The sequence below is a fragment of the Olea europaea genome, chromosome 19 (genome assembly GCF_002742605.1).
Source record: "Olea europaea var. sylvestris chromosome 19, O_europaea_v1, whole genome shotgun sequence".
Lineage (NCBI taxonomy): Eukaryota > Viridiplantae > Streptophyta > Magnoliopsida > Lamiales > Oleaceae > Olea > Olea europaea.
In genome coordinates this window covers 8,232,619-8,259,392 of record NC_036255.1, presented here as the reverse complement: position 1 = coordinate 8,259,392, position 26,774 = coordinate 8,232,619, and the positions used below count along the sequence as shown (strand labels likewise).

The window sequence follows — 26,774 nt, the reverse complement described above, 5'->3', positions numbered from 1 at the left end:
AATAATAAATAAATTATGTCACACTAGTAGTACGAATGAAATGAGTACAGAAATGGAACGTGTCTACGTGCCTGCGAGAGAGAGAAAATGTAAATTACATTTATTTATTCTATTTTACACCATCTACCACGTTATTTTTCTGGTTGACAAATTAATTGTCAGAGTAAGCAAATTAAAGAAAATAGATTTTTTGGACACTATTGCGCAGAACATCCGTGTGAAACTAAAAGCCACTTGGACAAGGAAAAGGATAACTAAAAGATATAGACATAAACAAGGTCGAGTAAGTTTGGATTCACCTGGTAAAATGCTAAGCAGCAAAAAAAAATAAAAAGATCCTACAGAATCACCTGTACTTGAGCTTCAAGTGGGAAGACGAAGTATACCAGTCAACAAGCATCAGCATACACAGTGTTAATCCTCCCACCAAACTAACGGCAAGTGTTAAGTCTGGACATAAGAATTTACGTTATTCTCCACGTTGATTCTTCTCTTCGGATTCAGCAACAGTGCCAGAAGAGCCTTTTGTCCTAGCAACAGAATCCACATTTCTAGTGCTGCTCAAAATCCCTTCTCCTGCTTCTGTAGGTTGAGAAATGTTGGCACCCAAGTCAATGTTTACTAAATTGGGTGGTCCTCCTCCAGCATCACTCCTGCAATTCTCCACGGATGCAGTAACAGAGGATGGGGAAGCATCTGCTTTATCTAAGCCAACATCATCAGGCTGAACATCAGATTCCGCATGATGCTCACATTCTGGTAAATTTGGAGGTGAAGTCAAAGTTGGATTGCACAATTCAACTAAATCAGAATTTTCCCTCCATTCAACCCATTCAGTCGGCTTCTCACTAACCCTTGTTTCTGTTTCTCTCAAGTCCTCGGACAGATTGTTCGGTGCCGGATTGACTAAACTAAGTGTTAGTTCAGGCTGTTCAGAAGTTGCAGTGTCTGCCAAATCTTCATCTTCATCAATAGTGACTTCATCACCAGCTCCTCCATTGACAACCTCATGCCCCTCAATGTTGGACGAAGGGGAAGGAACTGAATCAGTTGGAAGCTCATTATCGATTCTTTCATCCTCAAATGCAAACCAGTTGGAATTTGTCAAAAGTGACCCACTGCAAACATGAAGAGAAGTGAGTGTAAAGCAACTAGAAAATAATAAGCTAAAATGCTAAGTCAAAGCACTCAAGATGAGCCCAAATCCATGGGTTATCTATGTAGTTTGAGTCTGATTGACAGTGTCCACATCAAAGAAATATTAGAACAACTGATTTATAAGTTAGTGGATCTTTGAGAGCCGCAGCTTAATTAGGATAACAATAGCTACAAAATACACAATATTTTCAGCTAAGAAAATTTACTATAATCTTTGGAATTCGTTATTAACACAAAAACCAAAAACTTGTAGCTTTTCGACGTTTGCCAAATCGACCAATAAACTTAGTCAACTTCAAAAGGCAACAGTACAGGCAGCCAACTTGGAACAGATTACGGACACAATCAAGGAAATTAGTTCTATAGGGCTCAGAGCCCAGTGCAAATTCATGCAACTTTCATTTTCATTCTGAGACAAATATAGAAGAAAACCAGAAATCAAACGAGTGTATCCTCCTACCTATCCTGGTCATCTACCAAATGAAGGGAAGAAATGACTTCTTCAGCAGATTCATCATCAAAGTACACATCCTGTAAAGATGTCATATTAGGAACTATGTGAAAGTTGTTTAACCCAAACGAGAGCCTTATAGAACAGAAGACAAAAAACAACATGAAGTAATTGACATCAACTCGTTGCTTTTTCCTTTGTACCAGTATAAACAGTAAAGTATCCATGTGTAATTGGCTGGCATGTTTTGGTTTCTTTTCTCTCACCATCCACTTCATTAATAGAAACACTGTTATGCTCTTCTTAATTATCTAAGATTTTAAATTTTATAACTCATTCATAGCATATAATGGATACATAATTCATGCTTGAAAATAGCAGGAATCGATATGCAACTACAGTATCTATAAGAACCCCAAGGAGAAAAGAGAATTACTAACATAATATTATAGATCTCAGAAAAGGCAAAAACCGTTTGTAAAAGCCTAACACGTAGGATTCCATACATAAAGTTTCAAGAGTAATAAAATTGGAAAACCAAGATGTTTCATTCTCAGTTTTCAATACCCACACATCATATAAGTTAAAACTTCTTTCACTTGATTCCTACATTCATTAGAGACAACATCATCCATTTTTTGACTAAATAACAGGATAACACAATAAATAGTGAACCAAGGCACAAAACAGAGAGCTGCATACCTCATCATCTTGTTCAAGTGAACCACGAACCTGCAAACAGGAAACAGAGACTTGTTCAAGTGCACATTGCAATAATGCAATGACCAACAACAAATCAAATGCACAGAACACAAACTCATACCTAAATAAATGAGCCAGGTCAAATCAAGACATTTAAATTGGAATCAAGGGAGTCCATAACAATAATTCATCCCTAATACCTGAGAGTACATGTGGCTATATTATCGTCTTCAGCTCCATCAAGAGAGCATAAATCAAATGGAAATCAACTATTAATACCTAAAATACAAGCTATTGGGTGTTGGAAAGTCGTCTATTGTCTGACCAGCAGCGGAGGAAGGTGGGAAGCCAGGGATCCCACTAAAACTTGGGGGAAAAAGTTTAAATTTTTTTTACCTTTTAATTTTAATACTACTATATCTTGTGTCTGGGATCCAGGTCCTGGCTCCACCATTGTGTCTGACTTTGCTATCATCTCAAAATTTCAAACCTCATTTTACCAGTCGTTGATGCTCCGAACAAATGTTTTACGTGTGCCATAACAAATACACGCATGGATAAAATTATATATAACAAAAAGATGGAATAATTTGGATGTCACATAAAGCACCTCATCAGTGTCACCATTGTTAGAGACTCCATAACGAAAAACCTGGCTCAAGTTATTTGCTAAAGTTGCAACATCAAAATCTCTATCTTGGTAATCATCATCATCATCACTGTCTCTAGTCCGATCATGTAATGTTGTAGGCCTCCTGCAACCATGGATATAAAGAAACATGTCTATAATGAAAACAACAACTGGTAAGAAAAGTTAATAAGAGCTTTACAAAAAATTCCTGATCTGGGTAATGTTTCCTCCAACAAAAGTTAACATGGATGACATTACAAGTAAATGGATTGTGCAACTACAACTATTAGCACTGCCATCAATAATAATTAGAAATGAAATACAAAAGGCACCACTATAAGTAATGTTCACATCTTACAATCTGATAGTCCTTTCGTGATCAGAATACAATTATTTGTTTAATAGGCCTCCTGCTGCTTTTGCCATTCATCTTTCCCGATAATTTAAATGCTACTTGTTAGCATCAGAGAAGAAGAAGATAAAGGAGAATAAGTCTTATAGAAACTTTTCGGTCCCAAATATTAAAATGTCCCTTAATAGCAATAATATCCAAACAACTGGCTTAGATTTTATTTTTTTAAAATTTATTTCATTTTTTCCTTTCCCTTCTATAGGTAGAATAGCCTTCTCTTTCCTTTCACAAGTTGTATTCTACTATTATAAATAGAGTTGATTGTCGATGAATAAAATCATTCTGCCTAAATTTCAAGTGATTCTCATAGACCATCTCCATCCACCTGCCCAAGACTCATACTAACTCTTCCCAGACGAAATGACGAGATACGTAGTGTTGTATATTAAGACAAGCACTAGCCTGTATGAAATCTGATTAAAGATTGGAAGTTCTATCTTAGCTATGCATGGAGATATCCCCTAGCTCAACGGGGAACATAGAATACTAAAGTAAACAAGACAGAACAGAATGTAAAACACAAATTCATATATCTGTGAGCCTTTTACAACTGCGTACATGGATATGCCAGATCCTCTATATATCACATCATTCAGGATATAAAAATGGCAAATTGGCCGCTGACATTAAGGAAAAAGGTCATAAGCTGAAACTTAAAACACTCACCCACATGCCCACTGGAAAACATTTTCCACTGCATTGCGCTTCAGCAGTACATTTGAATACCAATCTGCCCATTCACTGTTTTGCTGGAAAGAGGAATCGCAAAAGAACCGTCAAAAAAAAGCATGAGATAAAATATGGCGCAAATTGTTCACATAATATTGTAAAATTGTTGTTGAAGTTATCCTTGAATTTATGAGTTCACTCAAACATCAAATACGATCATATCAGCTTAAGATATCTTAAAAGATAAATACTGAGCACTAATTAGAGCTACAAAACTCAGGAATTAAAACTATAAGCTTGTATTGACCAAAATAGAAAACAGCTAAGCACTAACTACTAGGTTCAAATGGAAATTTGTCAAAGATTCCATAAATGGGTGATTTTAAAAGTGACTTCTTTTCCTTATGGGATGGTGAGCTGGTGTGGAGGCTTCATACTAGTTAACTTGCTACGCAAACTGATAGACGTTAGCACTGATAGAGAAAATTAAAGATATGGAAAACCTGCAGAAATGTCTGTACATTGCTGTTGTTATTCCCTAATTGAATAAGCTTGTTAGCTATGCGTGTCATGTATCCAATATTCCCGATCCTGGGCGGAGTTCTACCCTCAGCAGGAACTGTTGGCTGCAAGACACATTTAACAAAAATTCTTGTATAATTCTTCACTATTGGCCGATGTTTTAGAATACCACAATATTAGAAGTTGACTGGGAACAAATAAATGTTAGTCTGAAAGTATAAGAAAAGTAGGTGCAGAAAAGGTTCAAAAATACAAATGAAGATATTAAAGAGGGTTGACAATTACCTTGTTTATATCAACATCCAATGTGAAATTCTTCTCTGCTTCAAGAATCTTCCCAAGAAGATTACAATCTTCAAGAACATGTTCAATGAACTGAACGTTTTTGCTTTCTAAGCAAGATACTATAATGTTCTCAACATGGTGGTGTAAGAAGTTATTGTATGGATACCTAAAAGTCAACATAAGGTGAAATTGCAGTATTCAGAGTTCTTTTCCACAGAAATTACAAGCTGGAGTTGAGCACGAAACTTACTCAAAAAATAATTCTATAATGTGTTTTACAGCGCCAAGGCGAATCAATTCTTTTTCTGCAGCTTCACTACTAACAGTCACCAAGACTGATATGAACTCTATAATCTGAAAATCCAACATGCACATTCAAATCTGAGTGTTCCATGCTATTGATCAATTCTTTCATAAACACAAAATATTGGGGCATGGGTGTGGGTTTGGAGGTGAAAAGAGACTGAATATGGAAAAAAAATCCCATTAAACACAAAAAGATGATTAAAGCAAACTGATAGCTATTTTTTTTTTTTATAAAGAACACCTTAGCAACAAATTGTAACCAGCATACATGAATTGAATTATTAGGGAACTCCTAATTTTCAGGGAAAAAACGCGATTATATACATGGTCAATATAAAATTACATCCACATCAACAAAGACATTCTAGTTCCTCAATAAAATATTAAAAAGAAACCTTCAAACGATGCTTTCCAAGAGGAGGCTGCAACTTCCCATATGTAGTTAGCAAAACCCGATCTTCAGATGAAAGTTCCAAAAGCTTGAGTATATCACCTGCAAAATGAAGGCAGGAGCAAGATTTTGTCATGCATCACTATCACCACCTCATTAACCAATGAAAATACATCAAATAATACTTATATCTAATTTATCCTCATAAATGAAGACAAAAAAATCTAGAAAACAAGACTGCTAGACCAAGAGTTTCAAGTCTGTGTTGGGTCTTTCTATTACATTATGACAAAAACAGGCAAACGAAGAAACAAGCTAGCATCCTCCTTGAAAAACAGGGACTTGGATAGTCTGATCAGCTTTTTGAGAAAGCGTCATAAGGGAAATATATCAATCCTGATGCAGAAGTAAGTGCAATGTCCATTTCTTTCTTCTTCAAACTATTTATACTGTTGTTGAGATATTTTTCACGCATATTTGGTCAAAACACCATCTTCAGTAAGGATGGCAATGGGGCAAGATCCCCTCTTAAGGGAGGGTGGGAAGGGGCAGGGCAATCTCCCGCCCCTAATTTAGAAATTGAGCCAATGGGCTTGGGTAATCGGGTTTCGACATAAAAATTGGGCAAAAGTGATCTATAAACAAGATTTGAATTTCTTTTTTAAATAACTAGATAATCTAGGCTGAGCAAGGATTTCCCATCCCCGTCACGCAACCACACTGCTCCTTCAGGGCGAGGCACCATGGGGCTCTGGTTTTTCAATTCAATTGCCATCCCCAATCTTCAGCCCATTTTCTATGAAACCAGAAATTGCTAGTAATGAGGTTAACCAACAGAAAACAGGAGATTTGCCGAATTACTTGATTAGGATTGTATGAAGAAGCGTGTTCCACAAATTTCAGGCTGAAATCAGTTCTTATATTACTTATTAAGCAGCAGGAGTATTTTATATACAAGTTCTTATATGTTCTACAATTTAATGATCTTCACACATCATTCCAAGCAACATTACCTAGGCTCTCCAACATGCATTCAACTGTCTCAGGTTTTACACTGATTCCAGATCCATGAGTCATTTGGCGGTTGTACAAATAATATGTTCCTGACATTAGTCTCTTGGGGTCCAACAAGGATATGCAGACAGACAACAAGTTAATCAAAACGGATTTTGGTCGTGACTCCTCCAAAGCATGATGGAATAATCTTCCTATAAAACTGTGACAAACCAATTTCCCATCAAGATATGAGGAGAAGAAAAGGGAGAATAAGAAGAAAGAAGAGAAAATAGTTAATCCTACCTTGGATTGGATATTTTTGAAGCTAGCCCAGGGGGAGCATATCGAGTTATGGCACATAGAGTTTCTGCAGCATTTGCATGCACCTCAGGGCAGTCCTGCAAATGCATAGATAAAGCTATTTCATTAAGATAAATCACAGTCAAAAGATATAAATGAGAGTGTATGTCAAAAAAAAAAAATGAGAGTGTACGTTCAGCTAAAATTAACTCTCTATAGGGATGAGAGACATTAAATTCATTAGTGGGGTTTGGTTAACTTTGAGCCTAAATAGTACTTATATTTTATCTTCAAATGAATAATCTCGGGCACTGACTTCCTAACTAGACACCATGATCAAGAAATCTGCGAACCAGTGTTTGAGCTCATTCAGAGTAGCATGGAACTTAAGAACATGAAGGAACAACATACAGTCTGATCACTGATGCATGTATATTTTGTTCCTATTGACATGAAGATCAAATGGAAACCCATCCAATTGGTGTAAACAGACTCGAATTCCATGTGTATCAAAAATAAACAAGGCAAGTTCCACAACATTCAGAAGTGAAAGCCAAAAGCACTAAAGAGAAGTAGGAAATTAAAAAATATTCATTATTATGCAAGACCATCCAATCCCCTAAGCAACTTACTGATGAGCTGAACTTATCCACAATCATCTCCAGAACATTCATATCTTCCAACCATGAAATTGAGTCCATATAGTCAGTATATATGTTCTCATCAGCACCAATTAAACGAATTAAAACCTGCTCAGCAGGAAACACGAGGATTTCAGACATCGTGAAGAAAAAATTTGACAACTAACCTCCATGATACTAACCTCCATGATAGATGTAATTCCGATGAGGTCAATAAGCTTCCTAATAACATCCTGGTGATCCTGGATGAGCATTAAATCAATACATCAGCTCGTGAAGATTTGAGTTTCAAATATTCCACAGTAAGCAGTGTCCCAAATATCCATGCTATATGAAGAGCCAGTATATGAAAATATAATTGCGTGTATTATCATATAAATCCAAAGAAACAGTAAGCAGGTCCAAGCTACAATAAAATTAGTCCCCTAATTCCTAATGAATCCATATTCTTTAGAAATAGGTTGAATTACCGAAACAAATATTACTTCCTCTGCCAACTCAGAATGAAGGCTAACCAAGACAAAGTAAAAGAATCCCTAGTTTATCTCTACTATTATATGTTTTTCTACTCACTTACACACGCGCGCGCGCGCACAAAAAAAAAAAAATGAAAGTTCCAATTCCAGGTTCCATCACTCAACTTCTTTACATCCTTTCATGTTGATGCCAATAGTAAAAAATTGAATAATTATTTAAGGAAATTTAAATTTTTCAAAGGCCCAAGGAAATAATAATATCAAGAATTTATGCACAAAGAACAACCAAAAGCACATCTAACTATGTATAGGAGTCTCCAACTCATAGGTATCCACCGCAACCTAGAATTCTAGACAGAAAATAAGAAAAAGATAATATTACAAACATTTGGCTTACTCGCATATAATTCATTAAAGGAATCGTCTTCCGCAGCAAGAGGCAGACAACCACCTAAAATTATGGAAACCTGGTCATCAAACACCACAATAAAAAACAAACAATAATTTAAAAATTGGGGGAAGCATAGATAACTTTAAATAAATTTTATTAGAGCACCACTCTCAATCTTTGATAAGGTTGATGGGTATCACCAACTGAGCAAGCAAACGCCAAAGGGTAAAACTATCTTACTGCATTTTCCCCATTTCTTAAGTCCAGTCCCTCCTCCCTCATTTTCTTTTTAAACGAAAACAACCCCTGATATTCCGTAAGCATGGACAAAGAATTTGTGTATGGAAAGATACTGAGCAATTGAAGAGCTAGCGCACAATAAAAATATTTCTTTGCTTTCTCATACAATAATAAGCTGAAGGCACATGTATATGGAATTTTGTCCATTACACCGGTTACGGGGTGGCAAAATTCAAAGATCCCAGGTGCTTACAACAGAAGGGGTTCACAGGTATAGCGTTGAGGAAGCATGATTGTAGACATGATGGTGCATGTTGACCACAAAAGCTTTTCCGACAGACAAGTAAAGAAGCACGGACCAACCTATGGGGACCACTATCATGTTCAGCTCAAGAAAAACATTGACTTTCAGAAGTAGAGGTTAGACTAAAAAAGGTCAAGAACAAGGATGTAGTAAGAAAAAATAGTTAATACATAAAGATGGACAATAAGGATTAAGTCACATAAATTCTTCGGGCTTTCCAATCACGACAACATCAGACATTATAGCAGGCTATGCATGATCACAGATGAGAAGTCTATTTCATTGAAATTACAGTAAGGTCTTAAGAGCAAACACATTAAGGTTTTTCCTATTTACCTCTTTTTTTAAAAAAAATAATAATAATTCCAGTTTATGAATTATTACTGGTTACAAAAAATGTAACAAATTTCAAAGTTTTATGCTTTTTTTAAAATCATTCTAATCATACCTTGCTGAAGTAACCAGCCAATGAAGTACTATGAGGGTGCTCAGGATTCAAGAAAGAGAAAAGCAGGTTCATAAGCTGTCAACCCAAAGAAAAGAGCCACTCTGTCAAAGTCAGAATCAAAACTAACTTTTTGAAAAATTCTAAAAAATTTCTACCTCCTCGTCCTCTACCAAAGCTTTGAGTATTATATCAACTTCACAGGTGAAAATTTCACAAGCAATGAAACGAAACCTATATGCACAAGCAAAGAAAAAAAAAATAGTCATCAGAAGCCTTCCATTTCGAAATTATTATCATGGTTCAATATGGATCTTGTCACAGTAGAGAGTACCTAGGAAACATATATAAACTCTCTCTCTCTCTCTCTCTCACACACACACACACACACTCTTACTTAAAAGTACGCTGTTTATCAGCATCCTCTGTAGCTTCTTCCACCATGCATCGAACAAGTTGTTCAACTTGAGCTCTTTCCCGCAAGCTACAGGACAGGTAAGCAGGAAATTAGCTAGTGCGTGACGAAGTGGGGATCTTCGAATTGTCTCTCCTGAATATTTAGACGATAAAAATGGCATGGAAAGAGGACTTTTTTCCTTTATTTAAGACAGATGGGAAATAAAATAGCCACAACACTGTAAAAGGGAAATAGTGATTCAGATACTTGCAAAAGAGAATGATTATGGTAAACTATAGCAATGAATCAAGAGAAACATTTAAGAGTCCTAAAATAATTTAAACTTACGAAAAACAACTCTTAGATATTTACAAATTCTACTATGGCTCCCAAAAACAAAAGTAATCCCGGTATTTACACATTCGACAACAAAATAAGCCTTTATCATAATAAACTTTGGTAGCTATATGAAATTCCTTTCTCACCAACATATCCAAATACTGTTCACATGTAACCAACAACAAATTAAGCACATGGATTACACAGTTAGAAGCACGTTACATTTAGCTGTGTAAAACTTTTTCAACTATCTACTATTATTATGTCAATCGATATCCATCACAAAAGTGGCTCTCAACTGTAAGCATCGAAATATCTGCAGTATATGCATTCCTCATTCAAACAATTATTCAGTTCTCCTTTTTCTTCTTTTTAACTTCCTTTCCTTAACTTTTCTCATCCATGCATAAAATATAAAACATCTTGAACTTTGGATTTAGTATTCCCAGTTTCCATTTTAACGCCTCACACATTAGAATAAAATAGCAAACATCAGTTTGGCACATTTTCAACCATTCCTCCATTTCACTTGTGCGTAATAAGATTCAACTAAGTACATTTTGTTGCTTAACACTATGACTATTACAATGCTTTCCACCTCTCACAAATCATGCTAAAATCTTCAATCCACCAGTTCAATTGCATTATCCAGTCTTTTCTCATTTCCATCCATCAACAATGCATGAAAGAGTTTATCTAGAATATATTTATACGTAGCTTTTTACTCTTCTCCTGATCTTTTGTCTTGTGCTACACATATTCATCTACACCATCAACATCAATCACTACATCATTCAACCTTTCTTTAAATTCTTCCAAATGTTCTCTTTCCCTTGCATATAAATCTAAATTAAAGCCCTATATAAATGAAACCAAATCATCCATATTACCTATTCAAGAGTGTTAAAGCAGGTAAAATTGGATATAGATTTGAACTTTGGCATTATTGGATAAGGTGAACCGTGAACATTTAACATTTTGAACCCACTATCTTTTTCCGTAATGAGGACATCTTATCAAAATGCAAAAGCTGCCAAAAAAAATAATAATAATAAAAAATTAAATTAAATTAAAAGAAACATTCATTAAATTTTGAATTTGAAATTGTTACCCATTAAACAATTTGTAAGGCAGGCAATTTGTAACTTACAAATTAATAAGACGGCCATTAAGACCTTTGCACTCTTGAATTATTTCATCTTCATCCAAAAGCTCCTCCAGTGTAAAATTTTCTTTGTCTAAAATGGTCTCCACCTGCAATGGAAATGTTATTAGTGAAAAGACCAATGTTTTTTACTCAACTATTCGAAGAGGAAATGTTTGACATTATCCATCGTTTTTTACTGAACAATTTGAACAGGAAATTTCTAGACATTATGAGATATGAAATGTTAAAACATGTTGGAGAAATGACTTCACAAAAACAAAAATATGGCTGGTGCGATCATATCCCATCTCAGCATAAAGCCCAGAGCAATATGAACAATTGTGAGCATGCATACGAGAAAGTAACAACTCAGTCTTCGGGCTGCCCTAGACCCCTATCAAATGTGTTATCAAGGCACCAGAAGCCAGAAGATTATTTTCTCAGATTTAATAAACTTAATAAACAACCTTTTCCAGAAACAGTGGGTTCTAAATCTTTTATCCAGAAATGGGCTTCTAATAATAAAAGTGGAGAGTCTATACTCTATACCAAACACCCTCCCCTTAATGACAGTACCACACTACCACGTGTCATGATTTGCTCCGGTTACTATTTGATGGCTTTCTCATTCACCAATAGTTGATTGCCGCCCAACATTTAATAAATAAATACGACTGATTGAGTATCAAACCAATATATAATCGTTAAGGCAGATTATAGGAGTCAGCACAAAATAGAATTATATAAAGTCCAGTATCTTCTTCACACTCCAAGAACTACTGCACTCCCGTACTTATATACTTGCCAAATTAGACTGTACTCCAGCAAATGCAGATCACTGGGGATCATACCGGTGCCCACAAACAACATTCATTACTTGGATCCAAATTAGCACGTAAAAACAAAAGCATAACATATTCTGTAAACAAAATTAAAAGCACGTACTGGAGATGCAGTGGAGAGGCCAGCCATACGCCAAAACATAGTTAAATTTGAAGTGCGATGACACGTTTCTAGAATCAGATTCCGATCTATAAGACTCTAGCTTATCTATCCAACGCCTTGAAACAACTTGTCTCAACGATCTTGAGTCAAAACAAGCAGGGGTAGGGCCACCCCAGGTCTAGTAGGGGCAGTTGCCCCCATTGAATTTTGGTACTTGGTATTTCACTGATTACACTTGAGGGGCAGCCGGTTCTCAACCACATCAAAAATTCAAGAGAGACTGTCAAGAAAATTGCTATTGATTAAGGAATATTAAAACAACAATTTTGGAGGGGAAAATAATAAATTCCAAGGAGATAAGGCCAGACAGAATCTTAGATCGAGGTTGTTGAATTAGAGTCATTTGCAACAGTCAAATCGAGAGCGAAATCAGCATTAAAATCCCAATAGATTTAAAGCACGTTTTTACCCCAGATAAATCTGATATTACAGTTTGGTGATGAAAATGATGACTCATCCCTGTAAAAATCACAGCAACAGAAGATAAAATTGGGGCCAAGCAGGTGACGAACACATCCACCCCTTTTCCCTCCTTCACAGTATAATGTTCCCAATTTTTGTTGCAGCGAAGAGAAAACCCATAACCGCTTGGGAAAGTGCTCATGCACCATTTAAATTGTAAAGAAAATTAAAAATAACGAGCAATTATGCCTTTTATACGTTCAATTAACTCAAGGAATAAACCATTTGTACCGAGGGGTACCTAACGTTTACACCCCATCACAAACATGTAGGCTCCATGTGTTACTTAATAATTCAAATCGAGGTCCCATTCAAATGATGTGAGTAGTAGGTAAATCATTATATACGTATAGCATGGTCCTTAACTCAAAGGTTAAATTCGTCCTTTTATTTTTATATACTTTTAATTTAGGGTAAATCACAATTTTTATTTGTCCAACCACTTTATAAATGAGAAGTGCTACATGTACATAATTATTTATATAATGATGTCCATGATTACATGTGACATTGAATCCAACGTTTAATTTAAATCTTACACTTTCACATCAACAATCAGATGATTGTCACCTCATATTATGAACAACATTATGTACAATAATTATTTACATGTAAACTTTTCCTTTATAAATACACTTTAATTATAAAATATTTTTGATAAATATCCATTAAAAACAAATAAATGATATACCTCTCTCTCACACCCACACAAATGAAAAGTACACCACTCTTACCCTCTCTATTAAACACATTTATATTTTCTTTCACGACTTGAAATCCTATTGTCATCAAATTCAAGAACCCATTCTCGTTAATTGACGTTGAAATCTCTAAACAAATAATAATAATTAGTTTGTGTCTCGTGCGTTGCGTGAATTTTGTATTTATTTTAGTTTTATTAGCGTAAATTTTATAGATTGTACAAAAAGTATTTGGAAATTAGAAATGTTTGTTTGATTCTCATCTCTTGGTCAACTGTATATTTTATGTCACGATAATTTATTTTTATTCTTATAAATAAGTATAATGAATGTTGTGATTGTATATATGTCAACGATAATTTATTTTTAATTATTTATTGTATTTTTTTGTTTAATGTAGATGAAGATTTTTTTTTATCTGATAGTGCAAATAAGTTGTAAATTGAATTTCGTAAAATGCTTTTCTTTAGCAAATTTGATTCGAGAGGCTATATTTGTAGTTCAAAAATAACTGATGCAGTTGTAAATTGAAAGAGAATATCCACATACACAAATATTTAAAATAACAAACTCAGGTTTACACGTAAAATAACTTGAAGTGGCACTTACTAGATGGTCAACTCCTTGTTGGTGTAAAAATTAGAACCCTAACAGCAGGCCTATTCTTCGGGCGATACAACAATCACTCCAAAGTTGGTAGGGCAAAAGAATTTTAAAAAAAATTTAAATAAATTTTATTTGAAAGAGAAAAGAATTAAAAAGAAATTTAAATAAATTGATAAAAAAAACCAATTATTTATAAAGTAAACTTTTCAGTTTTAATTAAATAATATTTATATATTCTCCATTTAATTTTCATAACTTTATTTTATTTTTTACTTCTAAATAATTTTAAACGAATTTTTTTACTTATATAAGTAATTTTTACATATATTAGAAATATTTTTTGTTACATTTTTTTTTTTTTTACTAAAAGTGATTTTTTTTTTTTTACTTATAAAAGTGGTCAGCACGGAGTAAGGTGAGAGGTATGAAAAGTTGCGTGTTACATAGATTCACATTGTCTCTCTTACATTATATATATAATATAATAATATAAGCAAATGAGTTGATTTGAAAAGGCGTGTCATTTCGTATGAAAATGGAGAACAGAAAAGTGCCAAAAAAAAAAAATTATATAATCCTCCGTGCACGGAGATCACACTATATATAATTTTTTTAATTCTTTTCTCTTCAATTTTTTTAACCTACAAATAACTTTTTTGTTAAAATTGAAAAATTAATTTTTATTTGAAAGATAAAAGAATTAAAAAGAAAAAAATAATTGATTTTTTTAAATAAAAAAACGTATTTATTAACACATACGTTTAATCTCTATTTAACTATTTTCGATATTTATTGAGATCATTTGATGTCTCTACGATATAATTCTCAAAATGAGTTTTGAAAGAGTGTAAAACATTTATCAATTCGACTATCGTACAATTGTCGATGAATTTTTAAAGTTAACTTGTTATTGAAAATTAATAAAATAATTGATTTTTTTAAGAAAAAATGACTTATGTGTATTTTTTAATACATACGTTTAATGTCTGTTTAACTATTTTTGATATTTATTTAGATCATTCGATATCTCTACGATATAGTTCTCAAAATGAGTTTCGAGAGAATGTAAAACATTTATCGATTCGACTATCGTACAATCATCGATGAATTTTTAAAACTAGCTTGTTGTCGAAAATTTTGAAATATAATTTGAAAATACTTACTTTGACGTTCCATAACATTTGTTATGATTGACCGTTTCACGCACCGTTAACGACGTGCAATATTATGCCGCGAGTACTTCAAAACGATATTAAGAATGTAATATTTCGATTTTGTTTGATATCATGTAATGAGCCTGAAAATGAACACAAAAATATAAGTAAAAAAAAATTATTTCTCTTCGTGCACGGAGAGCCATGGTCTCCTTGAACGGAGGCCCTTCCCATTTTATTTTATTTTTCCTCCGTCTCCGTGCACGGAGAGATTTTTTTTCTGTGTAGTTCAACGTTATAATTTTTTTTTCAATTCAAAATTCTCTTTAATTATTTTCTCTTCGAATTTTTTACTTATAAGTAATATGTTGTAAAAAAATTTCTGTCTCATATTATCTCTATCTTTTTTTTTTATACATATATAAAAGTGATTTTTTTCATTAATAATCAGTATTTTTTAATAGTTCGAAATAAAATTTAATTTTCTAGTAATAATTCAATATATAAAATGATGAAAAAAACATATCACTCCGTGCATGGAGAAAATTTTTTTTGTCATGCCACATAATTTTTTGAGCAAATTGATGCATTGAGAAAATTGTTACGAAAAAAGAATAAATAGTAATAAAATAATTGATTTTTTAAGAAAAATGACTTATGCGTATTTTTTAACACATACGTTTAATGTCCGTTTAACTATTTTTGATATCTATTTAGATCATTCGATATCTCTACAAAATAGTTCTCAAAATGAGTTTCGAGAGAATGTAAAACATTTATCGATTCGACTATCATACAATTGTCGACGAATTTTTAAAGTTAGCTTATTATCGAAAATTTCAAAATAGTAATAAAATAATTGCTTTTTTTAAGAAAAAAACAACATATGCGTATTTTTTAACACATATATTTAATGTCCGTTTAACTATTTTTTTATATCTATTTAGATTATTCGATATCTCTACGATATAGTTCTCAAAATGAGTTTCGAAAGAATGCAAAACATTTATCGATTCGACTATCGTACAATCGTCGATGAATTTTTAAAATTAGCTTGTTGTCGAAAATTTCGAAATATAGTTTGAAAATACTTACTTTGACGTCTCATAACATTTACTATGATTGACCGGTTCACGCACCGTTAACGACGTGCAATACTATGTCGCGAGTACTTCAAAATGATATTAAGAATATAATATTTCGATTTCGCTTGATATCCCGTAATGAGTTTGAAAATAAACACAAAAATATAAGTAAAAAAAAAAATAATAATAATAATAATAATAATAAACTAAATTTATTTCTCTAAATTTTGTCTCCGTGCACAGAGGCTCCAACAAATTTTTTCCCCCTTCGTGCACAGAGACAGTGTCTCCATGCAAGGAGAGATGTAGTTTTAGTTATAATTTTTTTTTCAATTTATAATTCTCTTTAATTCTTTTTTTCTTCAAATTTTTTACTTACAAGTAATATGTTGTCAAAAAAAATTTCTGTTGCATATTATCTCTATCTTTTTTGTTTAATATAAAAGTGATATTTTTCTTATATCCCTACTATATATATCTATATTGGAGTTAGGAGGAATGAAAATTGCGTGTTGCAGTAAATTTGGAGGTAGTGTACAGTAAAATAAAATATATATCAAGCAAACAGCGTCGTTTTTGGCCTCCAAATTGAAAAAAAAAAAACAAAAAAAATGTTACAATAAAGATGGATCAAGACACTATTGCTTTCTACAGTGCCCTCACATTCGCATTTTTTATTTTTATTTTTCAATTTAAAATTATCTTTAATTCTTTTTTCTTCAAATTTTTTACTTACAAGTAATATGCTGTAAAAAAATTTCTGTCGCATATTATCTCTATATATATATATATATATATAAAAGTGATTTTTTTCATTAATAATAAGTATTTTTTAATAGTTTGAGATAAAATTTAATTTTTTAGTAATAATTCAATATATAAAATGATGAAAAAAACATACTCCGTGCATGGAGAAAAAAATTTTCGTCATACTACATAATTTTTTTGAGCAAAATGATGCATTGAGAAAATTGTTGCGAAAAAAGAATAAATAGTAATAAAATAATTGATTTTTTTAAGAAAAACGACATAAACGCATTTTTAACACATACGTTTAATCTCCGTTTAACTATTTTCGATATTTATTTAGATCATCTGATATCTCTACGATATAGTTCTCAAAATGAGTTTCGAGAGAACGTAAAATATTTATTGATTCGACTATCGTACAATTATCGACGAATTTTTAAAATTAGCTTGTTATCGAAAATTTCGAAATAGTAATAAAATAATTGATTTTTTAAAGAAAAACAACTTATGCGTATTTTTTAACACATAAGTTTAATGTCCGTTTAACTATTTTTGATATCCATTTAGATCATTCGATGTCTCTACGATATAGTTTTCAAAGTGAGTTTCGAAAGAATGTAAAACATTTATCGATTCGACTATCGTACAATCGTTGATGAATTTTTAAAGTTAGCTTATTATCGAAAATTTTGAAATACAGTTTGAAAATGTCTACTTTGACGTCCCATAATATTTGCTATGATTGACCGTTTCACGCACCGTTAACGACGTACAATACTAAGCCGCGAGTACTTCAAAATGATATTAAGAATGTAATATTTCGACTTCGTTTGATATCCCGTAATGAACTTGAAAATGAACACAATAACATAAGTATAAAAAAAAATTTCTCTAAATTTTGTTTCCATGCACGCAGATAGTGTCTCCGTGCATGGAGACACTTGCCTCCGTGCACGAACTCCAACAATTTTTTTTTTCTTTCCTCTCCGTGCGTGGAGACTAATGTCTCCGTGCATGGAGGCGTTTGCTCCGTGCACGAAGAGATTACCTTTTTTTTTTTTTTTGCTATGTAGTTTTAGTTATAATTTTTTTTCAATTTATAATTCTCTTTAATTCTTTTCTCTTCGAATTTTTTACTTACAAGTAATATGTTGTAAAAAAAAATTTCTGTCGCATATTATTTCTATTTTTTTTTAAATATAAAAGTGATATTTTTCTTATATCCCTACTTTATATATTTATATCGAAGTGGAGAGGAATGGAAATTGCGTGTTGCAGTAAATTTGGAGGTAGTGTACAATAAAATAAAATATATATCAAGCAAACGGCGTCGTTTTTGGCCCCCAAATTGAGAAAAGAAAAAAAAATGTTACAGTAAAGATAGATCAAGACACTGTTGCTTTCTACAGTGCCCTCACATTCCCCTTTTTTATATAGTAGGGATATGATTAAAAATAAGAGAATCTCATATCATATTTAAAAAAAAAAAAAAGGTGGTGACAAGGAAAGGAAATAAAAAGAAAAGAAAAGAAAAGGGAGAATAAAAGAGATCATTAAATGATTAAGTATGTCATTTTATTTATATCCAATTCAGTAAATAAGAAAAAAATATTTAAAAACATAGTGTAACACAAAAAGTAAGTGAAGAAATTTGTAGTGGCAATACAGCCAAAGTTGACTATTTTTATAATGTTTTAACAAATATATAATTTTATTAAAATGAGTAGTTTTATCATTTTCTTCAAAATAAATGGCCTTGTTCTAAGGAAAAAGATATATAAACCGAAAAAGGTTATCAAATTGTGTCCCTCCTCTCACAAAACACGCAGGCCCTACATATATTTAAGAAATCCGAGCCGTGCCCCCCCCCCCTCCCCCCCTCCCTCCAAAAAATTGTGAGTAATAAGTAAAAAATTAAATAAAATTTTTAAGTACATATAACATGATCCTTGTTGTAATGTCACTTCTTCGTCTAAGGTCATAAAACATTGTATATCTTACGAGTATATCGACCATAATTATAAAAGTCCACTCAAAATACTAACGACATTGGAGGATAAGCATTAGAAATGAGAGATCTGTAAAAGGAAATAATATAGAAAGATAAAATAACGATGCAATACAATTTGATATAAAGACTACAGAGAGAGAAGGATTTGTATAACCCGACACGCTCTAGCACAAGAGAGAACTAATTTTTCTGCTACAAAACAATATTGAGTAGAGTGCTTGATTAAAGGCTCATTTTCCTTTTTGCTGGTGGGAGGTAACATTAACATCATTGGCCCGGCAATTATGTGTCTATCGGGCCTACAGCCAAATCACATCCCAAAACAAAGTGTTAAATGTGTACATTACAACTTCTGATAAATCAAATACTATCCCTTTTAACTGTAAAGCTGAAATGGAAAAGGAGGCCAAAATGCATAACAATACTAACAATAAGAACACTCTATTTTGTGATATCTAATATTATCATTTCCTCAACTCAAGGGATGTGCAGGCACAAGCTTGCTGCAGATATGGATGGTATTGCTACATTGGTTGATTGGAGAGGGTGGTAGCATCTACCTCTGTACTGTGCCTCTTTTTTTTTCCTTCCCCATGTCTTGACCTTCTTGGAGCTTCGTCCTCACTTTCACTTTCGTCATTTCTGAAGTTGTTTCCAGCATCATATTGATCCTCCGATTGAGCTTTCCCTCTTTGCTGATTCAGTGCCTCATCATTGTGTCCACCAATAGATCCAGCCATTCCTTGATTTGAACCAGAACTGAATCTATCATTCCGATAGCCAGATAATGCTTTCTGATCTCTCTTGGGTCGATTAAAATTTTGTGAAGGTTGTGATGGAGGTGGAAAAAATGGCATACCACCTGGTCGCCCAGCTCGTGCTGGGGTTGCAGCACCAGCACCCATGAAAGGGGGTCTTCCTGGACCCATCATCATCCCAAATCCTCCAGAAGGCCGTCCAGGAAACATCATTCCTGAGCTGGGACCCATGAGCTCACCCGAGAATCTAGGACCATATGGTCCTAAGCCCCGGGGAGCCATACCAAAAAGATCAGGCATAGGAAAACCATCACCACCCATCATGTTAGGTGGGAAGCCCTGCATCCCAGGGAAAGGTCGGGCCCCATGTGCTAGAGGCATGTGAGGAGGCCACATCATTCCTCTGCCCCTTCCCCTTCCTTGTGCTCCTGGTCCGAAACCCTGTCCATAGCTTTCATCTTCTTCTTCACTTTCCTCCTCTTCCTCCTCTTCATTATCTTCAAAGGGTACAATATCTGGGTTTTCACTCCCATTTTCAGGATTGACTCCCTTTGCCTTCTCCTCTTCTCGTTTTGATTCTGCTGCCACAGAGATTGCCTAGAAAACAGTAAATTACCATCTTCAAACATCTATGCCAATCAGACCAGTAATACCACAAGTGAAGGCAAATTGTTTAATACCAAAATGTACAATTTTGTAATGCACCTAAAGATTCCTCGCAATGCATGATTTGAAGAAACGGACTACAAAGAACTACAAAAGAAATGGACTAGAAACGTCAAGGTTACAAAGACAAACCAATGAAATAAACGACTATAATGACCCACAAAAGTGTCATGAAATTTAGCTACACAGTTCTCAAGTCACGAGACACATTGCTGCCCTGCTAAAATTGTTGCTTTTTGATGTAAAATGGTGGGTAGAAACAATGATGCTACTATATTGATGCTTACTTTAGCAAACATTTTATTCTTGCAAGAAAAGAATGTCCTAGATACAGTTTAGTAAAATGCTCCAGTTAATTTTTAAGGCAATATAAGTACCATAAGTTCACTGTCCGGCTCAAGGTAGAGTAAGGACGCCAACTGCTCACCAATAGAGGGTTCTAACTCTTGACAGTCCCTGCTTATCTGCAGTAACATGAACAAACAACATCAAAGAATAATTTACAAGTCCCAATTAAATTTGAGATATGTCAATAAATTCAAACAACAGACGTCTAAGGAGCTTGTAGCACAAGACACGTTATGGGTATAAATTCCTAGGTCGGGTAACAGTTATTTGAATCCTCTATATACACGTCCAAGTGTATCAGTTTTCATTAATTCATCTTTATATATTAGTGGTCATTTAGTAAAATCAAGGGAAATAAGCTTTGGACAGGTTTATAGATATTTGATTCATCCAACCAGAAAAGGCGTTCCCAGATTTTCTCTCCCATTTCTTTTATGCTTCAAATTCCTATTTGAGTGTCCACAGCAACTTCCGTATTTGCATGGACCAGTTTGAAATTTTTTTCATTCCTATCTCTGTGCTTTTGTTGCTAATAAAGGCAAGGTCCTAGTCATTAAAGAAAGCACATGGCTAACTGGACTTTAACCTCATATGATTGTGAAGTAATATCATAAAAGCTTTAGCACTAGACTTCTGTGGCACCAATAGAGTCAAATCATTCGTCTAAGTGGGAACCATTATAATGTATTTCAGTATACAATGAAAGTATAACACATTCCAATGTGCCAAAGAAAATTCCAGATTGCTATTGACGCATAAAGAATATTGACTTCTCTTCAAATTTTCAATTGATTTCAGGACCAAATGAGCTTCAAACGTTATGAACAGAAATTTAACAATATCAAAATATATCTTAGAGATGAATATAAGAAAGAGTTTCAAGTAAGTACTTTCACTGGTAAGTTCTCATTGAATGGGTTTCTCAAATGCCGTGTTTTATGGAAGGATAATTCACATAGCTGCATGAAAACATCATTGTTATTCATTAGCATCCAAATCAGAGTGCTTAAGTGTTTTATTCACAATAGATGATTTAGAATATGCATTATGTATATGAAATTACAGTTAAAGCTGGAAGGGTCGAATAAAGAAGAAAATGTATCGCAGAAATATGGTGAAAATAGTCAGCAGCTTACTGAAAATTATGGCAGTCAAGAAATAAAAATAACGATGCAGGAGCAGGAGTTTCTCATAATGTTTCCACAATTGAATTTGCAAATAAATGAAAAGGGCAAAGTAGTAATGTTCTTATATCATAATGACCTAAATATGGAAACTATGAAAACAAAAAGCTGAAAATTTTGCCCATGAAGTGATGACACTGAAATCACATATTAGCAAAAACTCCAGGTATAAATTGTTGACCTTGAGTGTGGTAACAGCTCAGAATTTTGCTTACACCATTGCCGTGTATAAGCATTTTGAGAAAAATGGGTGCATGTTGTACAATGGTCAAATCAAACAATGTGCATATAAGTGTTGATCCATGTGCAAGCTCACATATAATGAAAAAACATATACACCGTCTTTCAGACAGTATACCAAAAACAGACAGACAAAACTTTAAATCCTAACTATTATGATGGGAATACGTGAACGAGTTAACAGCTGAGTATAATTGTTCCATAATTCTAAAGTAAACAACATATGATATGTTGTGATGAGTAATCATCAAAAAGTTTTGTACACATATTTTAATAACTGTGGTGCAAACATCACTATTAACTTGTCAAAAATTAAGCTCAGCATTTGTATCAAGAAACTTGCTGTTTACAAATCGTGTTGAAGTACCATATGCAACCACATGTATAGTATGATACCTGATGGTATCAGATGACAAGAGACCTTTCTACATAAGACAGCCACTTCATAAGGTCCTAGAGATGCCGACACAAAGGCAGGTAAATTGAATAAAATTAAGAATGTTCCTGTAGTGGTTAATTAAAAACATCTAGTACAAAAAATTACAGATTAGCATTTACAACCACCATGCTTTATGGTTTTGAAAAGTTGGCAACTGAGAAAAAGATGGCAGCAGCGAAAGTGATGCCACCGAAATTAACAGACAATTGATTTAAACGAGGATAGGATGTGCATAATTTAAATCGTCATCATACTATTTATAATCAGGTAATTTTCTAACCACCAATTTCTTGAGCTACTGGAGCTATTTGATCAGAACAATGCCACAACACAGAATTTGTTATTGCCGACAAATATCTCCACCATTTCCCATAATTGTATGCCCTCCGGAAGGTAGAAACAGTGAGAAATCTAGTTCATCTTCCGGCAGCAACAGTAAGTGAAGATCCTTCAACAACATATAAATATGGAAAAATTAAGAATGTGTACCTTTAACCACTTGACAGCAAAATTCCGCCCATAGTTCGCAGTTCCATGTGCATGCTTCCAATTTCCTCCACTGACAGAGCCACCAATTCTAGATATCATCTTTGCGCAACCCTAATAAACCACAAATAGGTCTGCAACGTAAATATAAATAAGGGGAAAATAGTTTTGTTTGACATTATGAAATAATCTAACAACTTTTTGACCTTTCAGTCAAACATTGGCAATTTTAATAACATGGGAATATCCAACCTACCTGAAAATGCCTTGTCTTGTTGACTGAAAAGATCAAAATGACATTTTCAACAGAATCAAATGCTTCATTTAGTTTAGGCTCATTGCTTCGCTGGGTTGCCCATACTCCTTGTTGTACGGACAATTCTAGATTCTCACGGTTGCAACTTTTGACAATAAAATACCTATATACACACGTGCAAATGGAATACAAAAGTAAGGAACAAGATCTCAAAGGAAACAACACTTTCAGAAAACGAAGGGATGGAATTCACTTGGAGAAGGGGAAGTGATGCAATAAAAATTATTCCAAATATTTAATATAAGCAAAATTGGTTACCACGTGCTGCAGTGCAGGAACTCAATATATAAAACATAACACCTATTCAGGAAGAGAAATGCGCTGACACAACATGATACAGAACTTAACCCATTTCCCTTTAGGAAGGGAGGGGAAGGGGACATATTTCATGGCTTTTAAGGCCACCACATTTAAATTAGTCATCATTCTTGCAAAACTCCCCTAAGCATTATCCAGACATATGGCAAAAGCCAGGTTGCAGCGAACTATAACACCTCGAGGGACAACTAGGAGGCCAAACTCCTTGAAGCATCGGCCTCAGAGCCCCAAGAAAAGACAATCTTTTCAATTCTAACATATTTTCAACTGGATTTAATGTTTAGGATATAAAGACTACCCTGGTTTGGACAAATCACCAGCATGTAGAGTACCATTACAAATATAAACTATTTCAGGGCTCACACATCAAACTATAGAACCCAGTTTTGAAGATTTTATGACAATCAAACACGTTTATAAATAGTGTGTGAACACTCGATGAAAGGATAGAAATTCAAATTTTCATATAGGTACAACAACTTCAACTAACATGTAGCAAATTCCTCTTTAAACTTCAGAACCATTTTCTGGTAAAATCACAAGTTGGATTTTAGTGCAAACATGTAAGCCTGCACCCAAACCAACCCCTTAACCACCACATGCACAGAAAGAGAAAAAAAGACAGAAAGAAAGATATAGAAAGAGATAAAAGAAGGCCCTTATTTCAGAGGGGCGCTATGAGCTTCATTAGTCTTGTCCGCCAAAAACTTGTCCTTTTGACTTTCTTGCTATATAAAACCAAGCATAACATAGCTTCATTAGTTCAGAGTTTTTAACAAGCATCCTGCTGGAGCAAATCAAGTCTTGTTACCTTATCCAAAATGGTCAGAATCAATTATATAAAAATAAAAATAAAAAATAAAAAAGTGGATTCATGCTAATGGTTCAAAGATTTTAGAAAGAAACGACGTGCGCAAACCCCCACTAAAGAAGAAGAAGCATGCTCTGTCTCAGTCAGAGCCTTAGCTTTTCACCACATTAGCAATTCTCAGAGCAATATAAAAGAATAACATATTCTAGGAAATATCATCAGCTCCAAGACAATTCATTGCCAATAAATGTAAGGCAAGGATTAAAATTGCGGACCAAGAGCATTGCTTTCACTCAAAATAATTTGGTGTATAATGGTAATAGTTCAAATACATTCCTGGTGTGTAAAAAACACCAAGAAGAAGATACTAGGCCTTATTCCCAGTAGACTTGAGTTCCAGAACATTTTTTCACCACTCATTCAATCCAGTGTTAAATCATGTAAACAAGGTCACATAATACAGGAGCAAAAGAGCACGAATAAGGTTAATATATACATTGATCGAGAAAACAAAAGTCGAATTAAATAAGATGAAACCAGTTATGGTCACTAAGAAGGCTTTAAAGAAACCAATTACAGTCGACACAGGACAGGTCTCTCAAAATAACATCCAGAATAAATACATGAACTGTTTAACGCAACCTAATTAAAGACCTTGTAACTCTGAACACACCTAGATGTTCCTTGGGGCAAGGATGTTGCAGTCCTACTAGCTTGATTTTGATGGCCATTAGCAGGATTCTGCATTTGAGTCTGGCTGACCTGCTGATGAGACTGTTGATTTTGTTGCTGATGCACATTAGCTGACTCTGTCGTGATCGTATTTCCTACCTGATTCACCCCACTAGGTCCTTGTTGGAACTGTGGTTTTTCTGTCTGCTGAGCGTAATTAGAATTACGATTTTGAAGAAACCTGTTTGAGTTTCCATAGCTGTAGGACGTCAACTGTTGAATCTTCTGAAGAACTTCTTCCACAGGAGGTGGCGGTCCAGGCAACTTTGCATGCCTATACCGACAATCAGGACCATTTGGACAAAATCCTAATTTATACCTATAATATAGAGCATCCAATTAGAATATAGACAGATGATAAGACATTAGGATGCCATTATTTTTCTTTTTCTAAGACATCAATGAGATTGAGGATGTCTGGTTAGAGAAAAAAGGTGAGACAGTGCGCCGTTTGAGCTCCATTATTTAAAAACTCATTTTTCTCAAACTCATTTTCACACACATATTCTTTCAATAAAATAATTTTACACGTAAGCCCAAAAAAAATCATACTTTCAACAACACATCCTCCAAAAAATCACTATTACAAAACTCATTTTTCCCCAAAAAATGGGGCTCAAACAGGGGTGGAATAAAAAATTTAGCATAATGTTGTGTAACAAAAGACGTTAATTAAACTTTCACATGAGTTCCCCACAGTATCGGACATAGAATTTCATGATTACATGTATATAATGAATCCTAATAAAAACTCTTATCATGTACGAGAAGATCAACATACCCAACTGAAGGAGAATGAGAACGGATATTATTATATTTAGTGTCTAATTTTAATGCATAATTTAGGAAACATAATTAGTGATTTATTTAGAGTATTTTCCTACTTCAATTAGCGTTAGTTTAAACACTATATAAAGGGGTCTATGCAATGTAATTGGAACAAGCTTGATATAATGAAATAATTGATATCTTCCTCTGTTTCTATCTTTCCTCTCCCTCTTCTCTCTTACCCCCCTTCTTTCTCCTCTTCTCTCCCCTTTCCCCTTCTCCAATAATTTTAGTATCGCATCCTGTGTCACCTACATATATACAAGACACACAATCTATCGTATATGAAAAACTAACAACCATTCATTTCGTTTAGCAAAGTCAATAGTTTTTCCAATGACCCAAAAACAACAAATGTACCAATTTATCTGCTCACCGCTGTAGCCCATTATCTTAACAAAAATCTTCATTCATCAATGTCAGGCCAATTTCAAAATATGAATCCCATAACACTTATATATCTAAACAGTATTAATTTTTTTCATAATCCTGAACATAAAAGAAATCCATTGTTAAAATACTTGATTACCTTTAAAAAAAAAAAAAAGAAGAAATCCATTGCAGCCCAACCAACACTGTCATATTAAAAACAAGTTCTTAGAAGGTAAAACCTTGCTCAGTATTGTCCTCAAGAACATGTACGTGTACACAAATCCCGACATATATCTAGA

The 26,774-nt window shown here is 33.8% G+C and overlaps 2 protein-coding genes across 5 annotated transcripts in view; both read right to left on the bottom strand.

Moving 5' to 3' along the window:
- Window positions 1-78: 78 nt before the first annotated feature.
- Window positions 79-12,841, bottom strand: LOC111368680 (serine/threonine-protein phosphatase 6 regulatory subunit 3-like). 3 transcript variants are annotated; one of them, XM_022990071.1, is made up of 20 exons: window positions 12,618-12,708; window positions 12,149-12,428; window positions 11,207-11,310; window positions 9,718-9,804; window positions 9,479-9,554; window positions 9,324-9,398; window positions 8,338-8,391; window positions 7,647-7,706; window positions 7,456-7,572; window positions 6,827-6,921; window positions 6,541-6,743; window positions 5,532-5,629; window positions 5,081-5,184; window positions 4,831-4,996; window positions 4,527-4,649; window positions 4,021-4,103; window positions 2,922-3,066; window positions 2,312-2,341; window positions 1,619-1,689; window positions 79-1,118 (listed from the first exon to the last, which is right to left on the bottom strand). In XM_022990071.1, the coding sequence occupies exons 2-20, from the start codon at window positions 12,185-12,187 to the stop codon at window positions 470-472; spliced, it is 2,379 nt and encodes a 792-aa protein (XP_022845839.1). In that variant the 5' UTR covers window positions 12,188-12,428; window positions 12,618-12,708; the 3' UTR covers window positions 79-469. The 3 variants fall into 3 exon arrangements, with proteins under 3 accessions (XP_022845839.1, XP_022845840.1, XP_022845838.1); XM_022990072.1 differs by lacking the exon at window positions 12,618-12,708 and adding an exon at window positions 12,517-12,595; XM_022990070.1 differs by lacking the exon at window positions 12,149-12,428 and having other exon boundaries at window positions 12,618-12,841.
- A 6,341-nt stretch (window positions 12,842-19,182) lies between these two features.
- LOC111368679 (30-kDa cleavage and polyadenylation specificity factor 30-like) overlaps window positions 19,183-26,774 on the bottom strand; it is an 8,431-nt gene continuing 839 nt past the window's right edge. Inside the window, exons 2-7 of one of the 2 annotated variants that reach the window (XM_022990068.1) lie at window positions 25,217-25,594; window positions 23,355-23,517; window positions 23,102-23,212; window positions 21,640-21,708; window positions 20,779-20,865; window positions 19,183-20,332 (exon numbers count right to left, since the gene is read on the bottom strand). In XM_022990068.1, coding sequence (XP_022845836.1) covers window positions 19,502-20,332; window positions 20,779-20,865; window positions 21,640-21,708; window positions 23,102-23,212; window positions 23,355-23,517; window positions 25,217-25,594 — 1,639 coding nt within the window. In that variant the 3' untranslated portion in view covers window positions 19,183-19,501. The remainder of the gene's footprint in view (window positions 20,333-20,778; window positions 20,866-21,639; window positions 21,709-23,101; window positions 23,213-23,354; window positions 23,518-25,216; window positions 25,595-26,774) is intronic. The other variant, XM_022990069.1, reaches the window with a different exon arrangement.

Excerpts from the sequence above, each read along its gene's own strand:
- LOC111368680 (XM_022990070.1), bottom strand. The coding sequence starts at position 12,812 with ATGAGCACTTTCCCAAGCGGTTATGGGTTTTCTCTTCGCTGCAACAAA. Across the intron at positions 4,997-5,080 it reads ATTATAGAATTATTTTTTGA|GTATCCATACAATAACTTCT; the intron begins GTAAGTTTCGTG and ends GTTGACTTTTAG. Across the intron at positions 4,104-4,526 it reads ATGTACAGACATTTCTGCAG|CAAAACAGTGAATGGGCAGA; the intron begins GTTTTCCATATC and ends TCCTCTTTCCAG.